This window comes from Camelina sativa, chromosome 3 (assembly GCF_030686135.1).
Source record: "Camelina sativa cultivar CO46 ecotype springtype chromosome 3, ASM3068613v1".
NCBI lineage: Eukaryota > Viridiplantae > Streptophyta > Magnoliopsida > Brassicales > Brassicaceae > Camelina > Camelina sativa.
Window position 1 is genome coordinate 1430320 of NC_141882.1, and position 14474 is coordinate 1444793.

The following is a 14474-nucleotide window of genomic DNA, read 5'->3' on the forward strand; positions in this document are numbered from 1 at the left end:
ACGATCTTTTCTTGACTCAAATTTTAACTGCGGTTTTCTTGCAAGAATTTTGTTTGAACAACTTTTAAACTCGCTTCGAGCATAAATATACGGATTGAATATATTGATAATATATGTGTGATGTGAATCATATTATACATGAAAGAAAAGAAAAGGAAAAAAAGAAATCGAGAAAAAAACAACTATCGAGATTCCGACGAAGATGTGACTGCACTGACAGGAGATATTCTTGGAACTGGCACGGGAAACTCATGAATTTCATCAATCCATGGATTAGTCTTCTCCTTGGCTGGATTTATAGTTCTCAAAGCTCTCCAGACCGCACTATTACACTTAAAACCCGATCCAAAAGCAATCTGCCAAGTCCTATCTCCTCTCTTGATCCTCCCTTTAGCTTCACTATACGCAAGCTCGTACCAAAGCGAGCTACTCGAAGTATTCCCAAACCGGTTCAAAGTCATCCTCGAAGGCTCCATATGCCACTCAGAAAGATCTAAATTCTTCTCAATCTCATCGAGCACCGCTCTGCCTCCCGCGTGGATGCAGAAGTGCTCGAATGCTAGCTTAAAATCAGGAATGTAAGGTTTGATTTTCTTGACATTGAAGACTTTTCTCGCGACCAGTGTTGCAAAAAAGAGAAGTTGCTCGGACATTGGTAGGACTAGTGGTCCGAGAGTGGTTATGTTCGTTTTGAGAGCTTCTCCGGCGATGGCCATTAGGTTTTTGGAAAGTGAGACACCGATTTGTTTGTTGTCGTTGTTGTCTTCACGTTGGTAAACACAGTTGAAGGCGTTGTCATCAGCTCCTTTGTGTGTACGGACAGTGTGGATGAGTTGATATTTGGAGCGGCGGCGGTCCGAGGAGCGGTTAGAAAGGAGAACTGCGGCGCCGCCCATTCGGAAGATGCAGTTTGAGAGAAGCATTGACCGGTCGTTGCCTAAGTACCAGTTTAGGGTTATGTTCTCTGTGCTTACTACTAGTGCATATGAGTTTGGCTGGACCTGCATGCATATCACAATTGAAATATTAGTACTCTAAACGCATGTAAATATATCATACATATACAAGTATAAAAATATCAAGACTTTTACATATGTGTATGTGTATACGTATGTCAATATTTTTGGAAACTTTATGTGGTTGGTACGTATTATTTTATTTTTACGTTATACTGTTTACAGTTTTGCAATTTTTCAGTGTTATAAATAAAATAATATAGTTGGAAATGAAATAGTATAATGAAACTTGCAGAACACATGCATGGCACCATACGTGAGACCTTACGTGTAATAAGATTATTTATGAAACTTATACTCCTAAAATTGGTGATATTGTTCAACAAACCTTCCCTCGATTAAACATAACTAAGCAAGCAGCCAAGCATGACACGTCACCTATCAATTTGGTATAAATTCGTCCACAGAACAAAATATTATCTATGTATCTGCCCTTATTCTCTCCAGCTTTGTCAAAAAATAATAATAATAATAATGTATGGCGATTCTATATACATTCCGACAGGATCTTACCTACTATCAACTATGCAAAGGCGTCATGACATACCACACTTTGGATTGACCGTAAGATATATGTACTTTAGTGTTAGTAAGTATTATATACACACATACAGTATATAGATAGATTGTATACTAAATACATGCATTAGTACTTGCTATGAAGACAATGTATAATTTTCCAATCATCACAAGTACACGTGCTCATAAAGACGCTAGAGCTCTTACCATGTTCTCATATAAAATCAGCAACCAAAAATTCATATAGATAATGACATGACGTGAAGAAAACTAGAAAGGTCCCAACCTCCCCACCCAAATTAAATTAAAGTTTTCTCTTTGTCACGATATTTTTATTTCATATCAGATGGTTCAATTGATGGCGAACCTTAGTATTAAATAACAATAAAAAGGGTTGTACTTAATTTGTAATGAAATGACTTAATTGAATAAATTTTTACCTGAAGAAGCTGTTTAGCGAGATCAATGGAGATAAGACCGGCACTACAACCCATTCCACCAAGATTATAGCTCAATATATTTCCTCTAAGCTTATATTTATTCACGATCATAGCCGATAGAGAAGGCGTCGGATTAAACAAGCTGCAGTTCACCACAAGTATTCCAATATCCTTAGGCTTCACACCGGTTTTTTCAAGCACTGCGTCTATAGCTCCAAACATAACCGTCTCGGCTTCTTTCCTCGCCTCGGACATACATGGATTCGGCGGGACACGTAAGAGAGCCTCCGGGAAGTAAGTCTTTTGACCAAGACCGGAGCGTTCGAGGATCTTTTGTTGGAAAGCGAGGTTGTCTTCTGTGAAGATACCGACACGTTGAGACCGGTCCATGAATGTTTCTCGTGTGCATATTAGAGATGGGTCTGGTTTGTAACAAGCAAAATCGAGGAGGAAAATTTTGCGAGGACGGGTTGTGAAGTAGAGGGTGGTTAGAAAGATAAGAAGAGCAGCGAAGAGAGTGGAAGATAGGAAGTGGAAATTGAGGAGGTGGTTGAATAAGAGAGTAAGATCGGAGAGATTGAAGGAGGAGGCTGCGGCAAACAGGACGGGGAGGAGGAGGATGTAGACAACATTAGAGATTAGGTAATGGTAACCGAGCTTAACGTACTTGAGGCGTACCGATAAGAGGAAGTTTGGGAGTTTATTGTTTGTTACATGAACGGTATTGTTCATGTGATTCTCATTCATGGTGGGTCTTTTGGTTTTAAAATGTGATCAAAAGTAATAAGACAAAAAAAAAAAAAAAAAAAAAAGAGAGAGAGGAGATTTAGTGTTCAATATTGTAGAGAAAGAGATAACTTATGGCCTAAAAGTTGGAGTATTATTGAGAATTTATAAGCAAAGAGTTTTAGAAAGAGAACGAGGCAATTTAATAAATGTGTGTATGGTACGTAGTCCCTATGGGTATTGTTGTGGCGGTGAGCTAACTATACATTGATTCCGTTTCGAGTTTTGACCGAAACTGACCACACATGTTTTTCTTTTTAAAAATATACTCATAGTCCACCCTCCATTAAGATGTCTATTGCTCTTCTTCTTCATTTTATTTTGCTTTGATGTGTTATATTTTCAATGTAAGAGTTTAAATTAATTTATCAAATTCATCACTATAATTTTATTTTATCTTGTAAAATCAGTTATAAAATAGGAAAGAATTCGTTCATTCTACTATTTTACGGATAGCTAGTTTATGCATTCCTCAAGGAAAATCGTTTTTATTATTCTCCCAACTGCTAAGGTACTATGAGAAATAATTTGCATACGTGTTATTTTATCCCCCAGTTTACAGGGGGGATGCATGCATTCATTGAAACAATAAGTTGAGATGCATTGACATATATATCTAAAATGATTTTAATGGAAACTATATAAAACTTTATACAAAAAAAAATGGAGCTATATAAAACAGAGTAAAGGTTGACCAAAAAAAAATAAGAGAGTAAGGATAAATTCTAGGAGGTGAAAGATACAACTAACTCCAACTAAAACCTAACTCCAACCAAATTGTTTAATGGGCTCAAAAGTGACTACTTACTGAAATATGTGGGTACTTATTTCTCTATTTCTCAAAAATGTAAGATTTACCTTTATTTGGCAAAAGATGCATGATACGAAATTAGAAATCACTGAAATGTCACTAACATCACAAAGTTTATTATGTATTAGAGACGTGAAAAGGTATAATGCTAATGTAATATCCCTCTGTCCCATTATAAAAGATGTTTAGGAAGTTTTTATGTCACACTAATCGTTTTCATCATCAACACCGTCATCACCATCATTGTGTCTTTAATATCTTTGGTGTCATCAATTTGATTATGATCTTCAGTTTGAAGTTATAGTGATTCTATTATTCGTTACGATTTCTTTGGAAACTATTTCAAAACAGTTCAATGTGAGTTTTTCATTGTGTCCACATTTTTTTTTTTTTTTTTTTTGCTGTCGTCGTAATTGCCCACACACATCTTATAAATCATAGTTTGCGTGCGTACTGAGATCTGGCATATGTATTAATTATTATAAGATATTGTTGTGAATTTCGTGACGAGAATTGAAAGTTGTGTGGTAAGTCACCCAAACTTTTAGAATACTACTAATTTTAAATGGAAAGGACTATAAATGCCGAAGAACTTCTAACCAAACAGAACTATTTTGGGCAAGAAATGTAATTCGTGGAAGAACCATCTTTATTGCTATATTTATTTATCTATTGTAAATTCTTTACGCTTATTATATTGTATAGCTTACATAAAAAATCTTTTGGCATCAATCAAAGCACAGCATTTAATCATAACGTAAGCTCCTCAACATCCAACTACTTCGTCATTAGTAACATTTACAAGGTTGGCAGACATGTCAATATAGTTAGCAGTTAGGTATCACATTTATCAATTATTCGTATTGACACTAGATTTTTGAACACACAATTTTGTTGGTGCAAGTAACAAAACACTGAATTTTATAATATTTTTAGGTATTGGTTAGTTCAAGCATTTGTGTGTATGTTTTATGTTCAGGTTTTTCGTTTGTTTTATGTCCAGCTAAAATAGTTATATTACATTTATGATTAACAAAACATAACTCTACATTTATAGAAAAAACTAATTCATGACCAACTCTATTGAATACAGGCAGATGTGGTCTGAATAAACACATCCATGGATATTTTATACTCTTTACTAGACACTCCTTAATTGTTTAGATGAGTTTACATAAAATAAATTTTGAATGCTAAAGTTACATGTTCCCAATTGCAAGTGCCTTTGTATCTAAAAATAAATTGAATTTGTGAAATTTCTAATTATAGTAACAAAATCAAATGATATGATCTAAAATTAGCTTAGTATTCAAATTATTTAATGAAATTAGTTTCAAAACCGTAAAAAAATAATAATAATAATAACAATAATAAAATAATAAAAAATAAAAAAATGAAAGAAAAAAACTTGAAACAAAAATCTAAATGCATAATTTTAAAAATAGAATTATAAAATCTCTACAAAATATATATTTTAAAAAGAATTGGAACCTTTTATGTGAAAAGTGAAAACAAATTGAATTTATGTAATCTCTAACAATAAATGACATGATTCAAAATCTAGTTAGCTTTCATATTATTTGAAACTATTTGTAGTTTCAGAAAAACTGAAAATCCTTAAAAGTAAATTAATAAATATATATATATATATATATATATATATATATATATATATATATAACTTTTTACTTAACAAATGAAGTTAAAAAAAAATAGATTAGAGACAAGATATAAGAGTGGAATGGGATTCTATTAGAGTTACTGTATAGGGATGAGGATTGGAGGGCCATAGAGGATTTAAGACTGGGTGGATCAAATACCAAAGATGTCTATGCGTGGGACTATTCAAGATCATGACATTATAGTGTCAAGTCTGGATATTGGGTAGTAACTCATGTGCTAAAGAGGAGAAATCAGCCTCAGTCTGGATATGTTATTTCAACAGATTTGGAAGCTGGATCCGCAGCCGAAAATTCATCATTTCATTAGGAAATGTATGAGCAACAATATATTTGTGGCTAGAAACTTCTACCATTGTCACATCTCTAGAGAAGCAAATTGTGTTAGATGTCCCAATGCTAGAGAATCGGTTAATCATCTGCTGTTCACTTGCTCACTGTCCAGACTGGTATGAAAAATCTCTCTAGTTCCAGCTCCTTATGAGGGTGAGTGGTCAAATTCGGTATATGCACCTGTTTTGGGTTTTTAACTTCCAAAAGGAGCACCCCCATAGAGAAGACTCCTCCTTTCTCACTCCCTGGATCTTATAGAGACTATGGAAAAATCGCAATGATCTTTTATATAAGGGAAGGGAGCATGAGGCAAACAGTTTAATCAGAAAGGCTAAAAAGGATGCGGAAGAGTGGAGGCGAAGATTGGAAGCAAGAGGGCAAAAAATTTCAGCGCAATTAACAAGAATTAATTGGATCAACCCACCACAAGGTTGGGTGAAATGCAACTCCAATGGAGTCTGGCCTCGAGATGGGAACACATGTGGTTTAGGGTGGGTTATTAGAAATGAACGAGGGAATACATTATGAATGGGAGCAAGAGCGGTACCAACGACGAGAACTGTACTTGAAATAGAAGTTGAGGCTCTTAGATGGGCGGTGATAAATTTGGTACGTCTCCAAACCCTATGTCATTTTTTGAGTCTGATTCCCAAGCATTGGTAGACCTGTTGAATGGTATTGCTCCAATTGTGCAAGATATTCAGCAGCTTTTTTACTATTTTGACAAGAGGCAGATGATTTTTATTAAGTGTTCTAGTAATTAATGGTGTAGCCGATAGGATAGCTTAGGAATCACTTTTTCTAGACTTTTTGATCCTAAGTTGTATGCTATTGTGCCAAATTGGTTAAAATCCTTGGTGGATGCAGATATTGTATGATTGCTTTGGTAAATGAAAAAGTTGTTGTTGAAAAAAAAATTTTTTTAAAAATTATAAAAAAAAAAGAGAAGAAAAAGGATGGGATGGAAATTGACCAATTGGATGCGTTTTATTCCATGGGCTGCTCGAAATCCTTTGTTGGTTATGTTGGGCTCTTATAGAGGTCACAAATCAATCGTCCAACCAGTTGGAATAAAAAAATCAAACAACTCATGAAATTTGTAAAGAATCAAAAGTACAAAACCTTAAGCTTGAATAAAGAATCATTCATTTATTAATATTTAAAAAATCTTCTCAAAACTAAACACAAGCTCTGTTTTTCTCCTATGATCATACATCCTTCTTATGATCTATATTTATATAGTTCTAGACTTCTTTTTCTAAAACATTCTAACTTCCTTTTTAGTTTAGGATTACAACTTTTCTTTATCCTAAAGATTCCTAATTCCTTTTAGGATATCTATTCTAGAACTTTCTAGAAGCTTATCCAACAATTTGTAGAAGAGAATTTAAAAATTATAGAAATTGCGAATGAAATATCGACTTTCTCAGTCAATAACTCGTGTTTCTCTGGACTGTGATTAAAAAAAAAAACGATTAGCTGGAATATATATTTATAAACTGATACGGGACTCAAATTTCCTTTTTAAACTCTTCTATTGTTTCCTTTTTTTCTTTACCAATTTCTTTTAAGCGCAGCGTTTTTGCAGTTTCTAGTTTCTAGTTTCTATGAAACGCAGGATTTTCGCCAGTTTCTTTTAAACACAGCGTTTTGAAGTTTCTATAAAACGTAGCGTTTCCCCAATTTTTGTCAAAAACGCACCGTCTGCGAAACTTTTTTAAACTCGCTTCGAGCTAAAATATTACATATGTGAGAGATATTGGGAGAAATATTACATATATTAAATATTATATATGGATTGAAGATATTGGGAGAGATATACATATGTGAATCATTATTATACATATGGAGAAAAAACAACTATCGATGGAGATTCCCGACGAAGATGTCACATTGGAACGGGAAACTCATGAATCTCATCAATCCATGGATTAGTAGTCTTATCCTGGGCGGCTGGATTAATAGTTCTCAAAGCTCTCCAAACCGCACTATTACACTTAAAACCCGCTCCAAGAGCAATCTGCCAAGTCCTATCTCCTCTCTTGATCCTCCCTTTAGCCTCAATATACGCAAGCTCATACCAAAGCGAGCTACTCGAAGTATTCCCATACCTGTTCAAAGTCATCCTCGAAGGCTCCATATGCCACTCAGAAAGATCTAAATTCTTCTCAATCTCATCGAGCAGTGCTCTGCCTCCCGCGTGGATGCAGAAGTGCTCGAATGCTAGCTTGAAATCAGGAATGTAAGGTTTGATTTTCTTGACTTTGAAGACTTTTCTCGCGACCAGTGTTGCGAAATAGAGAATTTGTTCGGACATTGGTAGGACTAGTGGTCCGAGAGTTGTTATGTTCGTTTTGAGAACTTCTCCGGCGATGGCCATTAAGTCTTTGGAAAGATAGGCACCGATTATTTTATTGTTGTCTTCACGTTGGTAAGCACAGCTGAAGGCGTTGTCATCAGCTCCATTGTGTGTACGGACAGTGTGGATGAGTTGATATTTGGAGCGGCGGCGGTCCGAGGAGCGGTTAGAAAGGAGAACTGCGGCGCCGCCCATTCGGAAGAGGCAGTTTGAGAGAAGCATTGATCGCTCTTTGCCTAAGTACGTGTTTAGGGTTATGATCTCTGTGCTCACTACTAGTGCATATGAGTTTGGTTGGACCTGCAGCATGCATATCACAATTCAAATATATATAATGTGGTTCAATTAAATTTTCTCTTTGTCGTGAATGATGAAAATCAAAAATCAAAAAAAAAAAAAATTATCTTTTTCAGTTTGTCACGAGATTCTTATTTCTTATCAGATAGTTGAGTTTTAAATTTGTAATGAAACGACTTCATTGAATAAATAATTACCTGAAGAAGCTGTTTAGCGAGATCAATGGAGATAACACCAGCACTACAACCCATTCCACCAAGATTATAGCTCAAAATATTTCCTCTAAGCTTATATTTATTCACGATCATAGCCGATAGAGAAGGCGTCGGAGTAAACAAACTGCAGTTCACCACAAGTATTCCAATATCCTTAGGCTTCACACCGGTTTTTTCAAGCACTGCGTCTATAGCTCCAAACATAATCATCTCGGCTTCTTTCCTCGCCTCGGACATGCATGGATTCGGCGGGACACGTAAGAGAGCCTCCGGGAGGTAAGTCTTTTGACCAATACCGGAGCGTTCGAGGATCTTTTGTTGGAAAACGAGGGCTTCTTCTGTGAAGATACCGACACGTTGAGCCCGGTCCATGAATGTTTCTCGTGTGCATATAAGAGAAGAGTCAGGTTTGTAACAAGAAAAATCGAGGAGGAAAACTTTGCGAGGACGAGTTGCAAAGTACAGGGTGGTTAGAAAGATAAGAAGAGCGCTGAAGAGAGTGAAAGATAAGAAGTGGGAATTGAGGAGGTGGGTGAATAAGATAGTGAGATCGGAGAGATTGAAGGAGGAGGCTGCGGCGAACAAGGCGGGGAGGAGGAGGATGTAGAAAGCGTTAGAGATTAGGTAATGGTAACCGAGTTTAACGTATTTGAGGCGTACCGACGAGAGGAAGTTTGGGAGTTCATTGTTTGTTACATTAATGGTATTGTTCATGTGATCACTTTGGATGTGATTCTCTTTCATGGCGGGTCTGTTGGTTTTAAAATGTGATCAAAAGTAATAAGACCAAAAAAGCAAAGAGAGGAGAATTCGTGTTTAATGTAAAGAGAGAGAGATAACTTATGGCCTAAAGAGTTGGAGCATTGTTGAGAATTTATAGAAAGAGAACGAGGCAATTTAATAAGGAGTAGTCCCTATGGTCCTCTTGATATAGAAACAACAAGTTGAAATGCATTGACATATCTAAAATGATTTTATAAATGTGAACTATACAAAACTTTTTAAAAAATAAATTAAAAAATTGGACCTGGTTTAAACAGAGTAATTTAAGGTTGACTCATTACTTTCTATTTTGCCACTGATTCCCCGTGGAGATTTTAAATATTTTTTTTCTTTTTACTTATTTATAAGATTATGTAATTTGAAATATATCCAAGGCATTATCAACTATTTCTTTGATTTTACAAGACCAATGTTTGATTTTATAAAATTAACTTTTGTTTTTTTAACTATCTTATAGATATACGTCTTTCATGTAAATAAATAGAATTTTAATTATTTTCTTCCTTTCTTTTTCTTATTAAAAACAAAATAAGAAAAAGGAAAAGATATATATTTGTTATACAAAATCCCCACCTTTGAAAATACAAAACAAAAAATGATTTTCAAAAGGAAAAGGTATACATTTGTTATAGTTTTATTAAAAAATCTACTTACACATAAAATTTTGGTGGTATAGTTTTATTATATTATTTTTGGTATATTTTCTGTATTAACAAAATTAGTTATTAGATATACTATAAATTTTGTTTGTCATATAATTTATAATGTTTTTTGGTATAGATTTTCTTGTATTTTTTTGTCCTCTAACTTTTTGTTGTTATATTTTGTTTTTGGAAATTATACAAATCATTTCATCTTTTTTATTTATTTTAAAAAAATACATAAAACAAAAAATTATTATTTTTAGGAAAAAAGAAAAAACATATTTTCTGAATATTTTTTCGGTCAACGCCAGTAAACACTGGTCATTGTCGGTCAACACTGGTCAACGCGGGATTCCGACCAATCAAACACTGAAATTGAATGTTTATGGTGTTGTACAAATAACCTATGTTTGTTTATGGATGTTTTTATGTGATAACAATAGTTTACGTAGTTAACGGGATATTGATATTGTTTGTATGTGTGGTCATGTGTTGACATATACTGCAATTAGGTGACAATCCTTTTTTCTTATTATTATTCATTACTAATTCAAAAAAAAAACACTTAAATGTGAGTTTATCATTGTGTCCACACGTTTTTTTTTTTTTTTTTTTTTTGCAATTGTCGTAATTGACCGCGCTTCTTATAATAATAATTTTTTAAAAATCTTATAAATTATAGTTTGCATGCAGAGATTTGGCATATCTATACTATAATATTATAAGATATTGTTGTGAATTTTGTGATGAAGATTGAAAGGCTATGGATTTTGCACACACAAAAAAAAAAAAAGATTGAAAGGCTATGGCTATGTAAATTAGAATAGTAAATTATAAATGCCGAAGGCTATGTGATAGCACCCAAAAAACGACGGCCTGATCAAGAGAGCCAAAAGCTGGGTCCGCCCGCCGGAGCTGAGGTTCTAAACAAACAGAACTATTTGGGCAAGATATATGATTCGTGGAAGAACCATCTTTATAATGTCCTTGCTGATTTTTTTTCTTTTTACGTACTAGTCCTTCCTTAGGTTGCTCTTGATTATGTTTATTTTTGTTTTTTTATAATTAATTGTAAATTATATTCTTACATATGAGCATCCAGCTAAATAGCTGGTTTTAAAGGGTCCGTCAAAAATTCCATTCGCATCAATCAAAGCGCAGTATTTAATTGTAACGTAAGCCCCTCACACATGCACCCAACTACTTGTTTAATTAGTAACATTTACAAGGTTGGGTTTAATATAGTTAGTAGTTAGGTATCATTTATCAGTTATTCATTTTGACAATAAATTTTTGGGCACGCAATGTTGTTGGTGCAGTTGTAATGACATAAATTAAAAGGAATTTTGCACCCATACGCACTTTCTCTCAAATTATTAATACTCACACCTACTTTCTACTACTCATATACTTTTATCAAGTTTAATTACATATTACTCCTCACTTCTTATAATCCCTTCTATTTTTTCTCCCTCTTTCTATCTCTCTCTTTCTCGATTATTCAACCAAACAATACATCTTCTTTTTCATTGTTTTGCTTTTGCTCATCCATTTTTGCTCATCCATTGAAAGAGAAAAGCTTATTTACGTTTCTCTCTCTTTCTCTCTCACATTCTTTTTCTAAAGTTTTTAAAAACCATTCCAATAATGGTGGAAATCTAGAGAAGGTGAAATCTTTAGATATTTTTCCTTATCACTTTAAATTATATGAAATTCGATCTGGGTTATCCATTTGGATAAATTTGACAAATAATGTATCCACAAATTGTTATCCATGTGGACAAATATCGTATCCATTTGTCGTTGAACATTTGTTCAATGATAAGTAGATAGTCAATTGCAGTATTGTTAATAGATAGTTACTTGTGTTTCTTCCTACAAAATAGAAGTAATACACATCAATTCAGGTGATTATGACAACGTATCCATATCGAAACATATGGGGTTATAGTGCAATTTGTGGATTCGATATTTGTCCACATGAATAACTATTTATGGATACATTATTTGTCAAAAATATAGCAATATGTATTTTAAAATGTAAAAAATATATAATCATAACATATTGTATATATAATTTGTTTTATGATAACCATTTAAAGTGTTAATAACAAAAAAGAGAAAAATGAAGAAAATGAGGAGAGAAAGAGGAGAACGGCAAAATTGTCTAACTAACAATGACACTTAAACTAAAAACTTAACAAAGTATACCAAGTTTGTAAAGTGGGTGTGGGTTCAACTAGTGAGTGTGAGAGCAATTAACCCTAAATTAAAATACTAATTTATAACACGTTTAAGTTGTGGTTGTTTCAAGTAATTGTGTATGATTATGTTGGCCCACATCTTAATATGGTTACTACAGTTGCACCGACAGTATTGCTTGTTCAAAAATCTAGTGCCAATACGAATCAGTGATACCTAACTGAGCACACGTATCATCTATGATCTATCAATAATGATTTGTAGTAACAAAAAGCTGATTTTTATATATACACACTTTAGGTATTGAAAGTTTCAAGCATTTGTGTATGTTTATTATGTTCAGGTATTTTTGTTGAGAGATTTAATACATAATTATTTTAGATTGGAATAAAAATACACCAAATAATAAAAACGAATCATTTAAAACACAAAATATTCAGTGTTATTATTTTCATACTTAATTAGGAGTACTTAATAACACTAATTATTTTGAGTTTTAAATGACACATTTTTATTATTTGATGTAAATTTTTATTTTAATCCAAAATAATTGGATATTAAACGTATAAATAAAAATAAATTTGATTTTTTTTTCCATTTTTCCAATTATTATATATGTCTAGCTATTATCTATATTAACATTTTTGAAATACATTTTGGTTTATGCTCTTTAAATTTTAATTATTTATTTTTTTATTTTACAACATTAACCCCTAAAGAAATTCCATAAATAACATTCCAGAGAAACTCAAATACTAAACTTTCTTAAATTGACCAACATTTGTTACATTTATTTAAAATATTAACAACATCTATACATTCAGATTTTTCCAAAAACAATTCTACCCATTAAAGTTTTAACTCATTAAATCTCTAAAACTATTTTTATAGATGCTAGAATCTCTCAAATTTAAATGATATATCACAAATTTTCTATAACAATAGTTTACAATCTCAATTATATTAACATTAATAAATTTCCTAAACTGAAAATCAAATCTATATATACACATTTTTGAAGTATATTTTGGGTTCTACTCTCTTAATTTTGCTTATTTAAAAATTTAGTCCCTACAAAATTGCATTAAAAACAATAAGTAAAATATGGTAAATTGACAAAATCAATTTTTTTATAGAAACTACTTAATTCTACTTAAATACCTTATTAATAGCAAATTTCTTTTCTATATATGTGTTCCAAAATAATAATAAAAAATAGAAAATCAATCATTAAACTGTATACACTGAAAAATAAATAATCTGTTAAATTAAATAATTATATATCAAACAAAACAATAATAGTATTATTTTAAATAAATAAAACAGTTAATTATTCTGATTAATTATACATTATACAAACAGTTATAATTCATAATTTTAATGTTTTATCCTGATAAAATTATAATACTTTAAAAATAATTGTATCACTAAATATAAAAATTTAAAAATTTAAAATATATAATTTTATTACTAAATTAAATACCGCTAAAATTAAACATCATTATAAATAAAATTAAATAATTTTCCCGTGATGTAACACGGGTTAAATTCTAGTTAATATTATATTAGTAGTGTTATACTCTACAAACGCAAACGCGGATAATACATAATAATTTTACATTTATAATTAAGAAGAAACAATGAAGGGCTCATCGTGTGGTTGCAAAAAGCGAAAAAGCATCAGCATCATCATCTTTTGTTATGTTCAGTCTTTTGTGAATATTATGTTTTGAACCCACGCGTATATTTGATATATTTTAATGAAAACCAATGTTTTTAAATCCGATTCGGGAAGCAAACCGGAAAGCCTTCCGGGTCACCGGGTCACTGGGTCGATCCGGTCCGACCGTGGGTCAAAAGTTTACTGAATTTCAATACATATTATTCTTATATATGTATATTTTGGTTTTATTAATTTTTTTTTTGACATTAGTTTTATTTTAAAACATAATTATAAATTTCTATACATAATTATGTAAAATCCAAACGAAAATAGAGATTGGTGTTTACAGGAAAACAAATAAAAAACGTGAGATTGGAAGGTGAAAAGAAAATCACAATAGAAATAAAAGAATAAACAATTTTCAGTTTAAAAATATATGTTGTCCCACATCGAAAGATGGAGGAAAGAGTACATAATTGCTTTACTATATTAGTTGCTTTACTATATTAGTTGGTACTTAAATATATGTTGCATCACTATCTCTAAACACGTGTAAGTTAAAATTTTTAGTGCTTGGAATTAACCCAAACCGCCGGTTCAACCGCCAGTTAGCCGGTTTTAGCTGGGTTTTTCTGGTTATGTGTGGGTTTTTAGCATAATCCAAACTGGGATACCTTCCGGTTCACGGTTAAATTGGTTTGACTGGTCTGTCCGGTCTGGGTTTCAA

At 32.4% G+C, this 14474-nt stretch overlaps 2 protein-coding genes across 2 annotated transcripts; both read right to left on the bottom strand.

Moving 5' to 3' along the window:
* Window positions 1-47: 47 nt before the first annotated feature.
* LOC104738939 (3-ketoacyl-CoA synthase 2) lies at window positions 48-2934 on the bottom strand. Its single transcript, XM_087497592.1, has 2 exons — window positions 1976-2934; window positions 48-1001 (listed from the first exon to the last, which is right to left on the bottom strand). The coding sequence occupies exons 1-2, from the start codon at window positions 2720-2722 to the stop codon at window positions 183-185; spliced, it is 1566 nt and encodes a 521-aa protein (XP_087353718.1). The 5' UTR covers window positions 2723-2934; the 3' UTR covers window positions 48-182.
* Window positions 2935-7267: 4333 nt separating this feature from the next.
* LOC104761831 (3-ketoacyl-CoA synthase 2-like) lies at window positions 7268-9349 on the bottom strand. Its single transcript, XM_010484979.2, has 2 exons — window positions 8438-9349; window positions 7268-8243 (listed from the first exon to the last, which is right to left on the bottom strand). The coding sequence occupies exons 1-2, from the start codon at window positions 9197-9199 to the stop codon at window positions 7473-7475; spliced, it is 1533 nt and encodes a 510-aa protein (XP_010483281.2). The 5' UTR covers window positions 9200-9349; the 3' UTR covers window positions 7268-7472.
* Between the last annotated feature and the right edge of the window lie 5125 nt (window positions 9350-14474).

Excerpts from the sequence above, each read along its gene's own strand:
- LOC104738939 (XM_087497592.1), bottom strand. The coding sequence starts at position 2,722 with ATGAATGAGAATCACATGAACAATACCGTTCATGTAACAAACAATAAA. Across the intron at positions 1,002-1,975 it reads TCGCTAAACAGCTTCTTCAG|GTCCAGCCAAACTCATATGC; the intron begins GTAAAAATTTAT and ends ATATGCATGCAG.
- LOC104761831 (XM_010484979.2), bottom strand. The coding sequence starts at position 9,199 with ATGAAAGAGAATCACATCCAAAGTGATCACATGAACAATACCATTAAT. Across the intron at positions 8,244-8,437 it reads TCGCTAAACAGCTTCTTCAG|GTCCAACCAAACTCATATGC; the intron begins GTAATTATTTAT and ends TGCATGCTGCAG.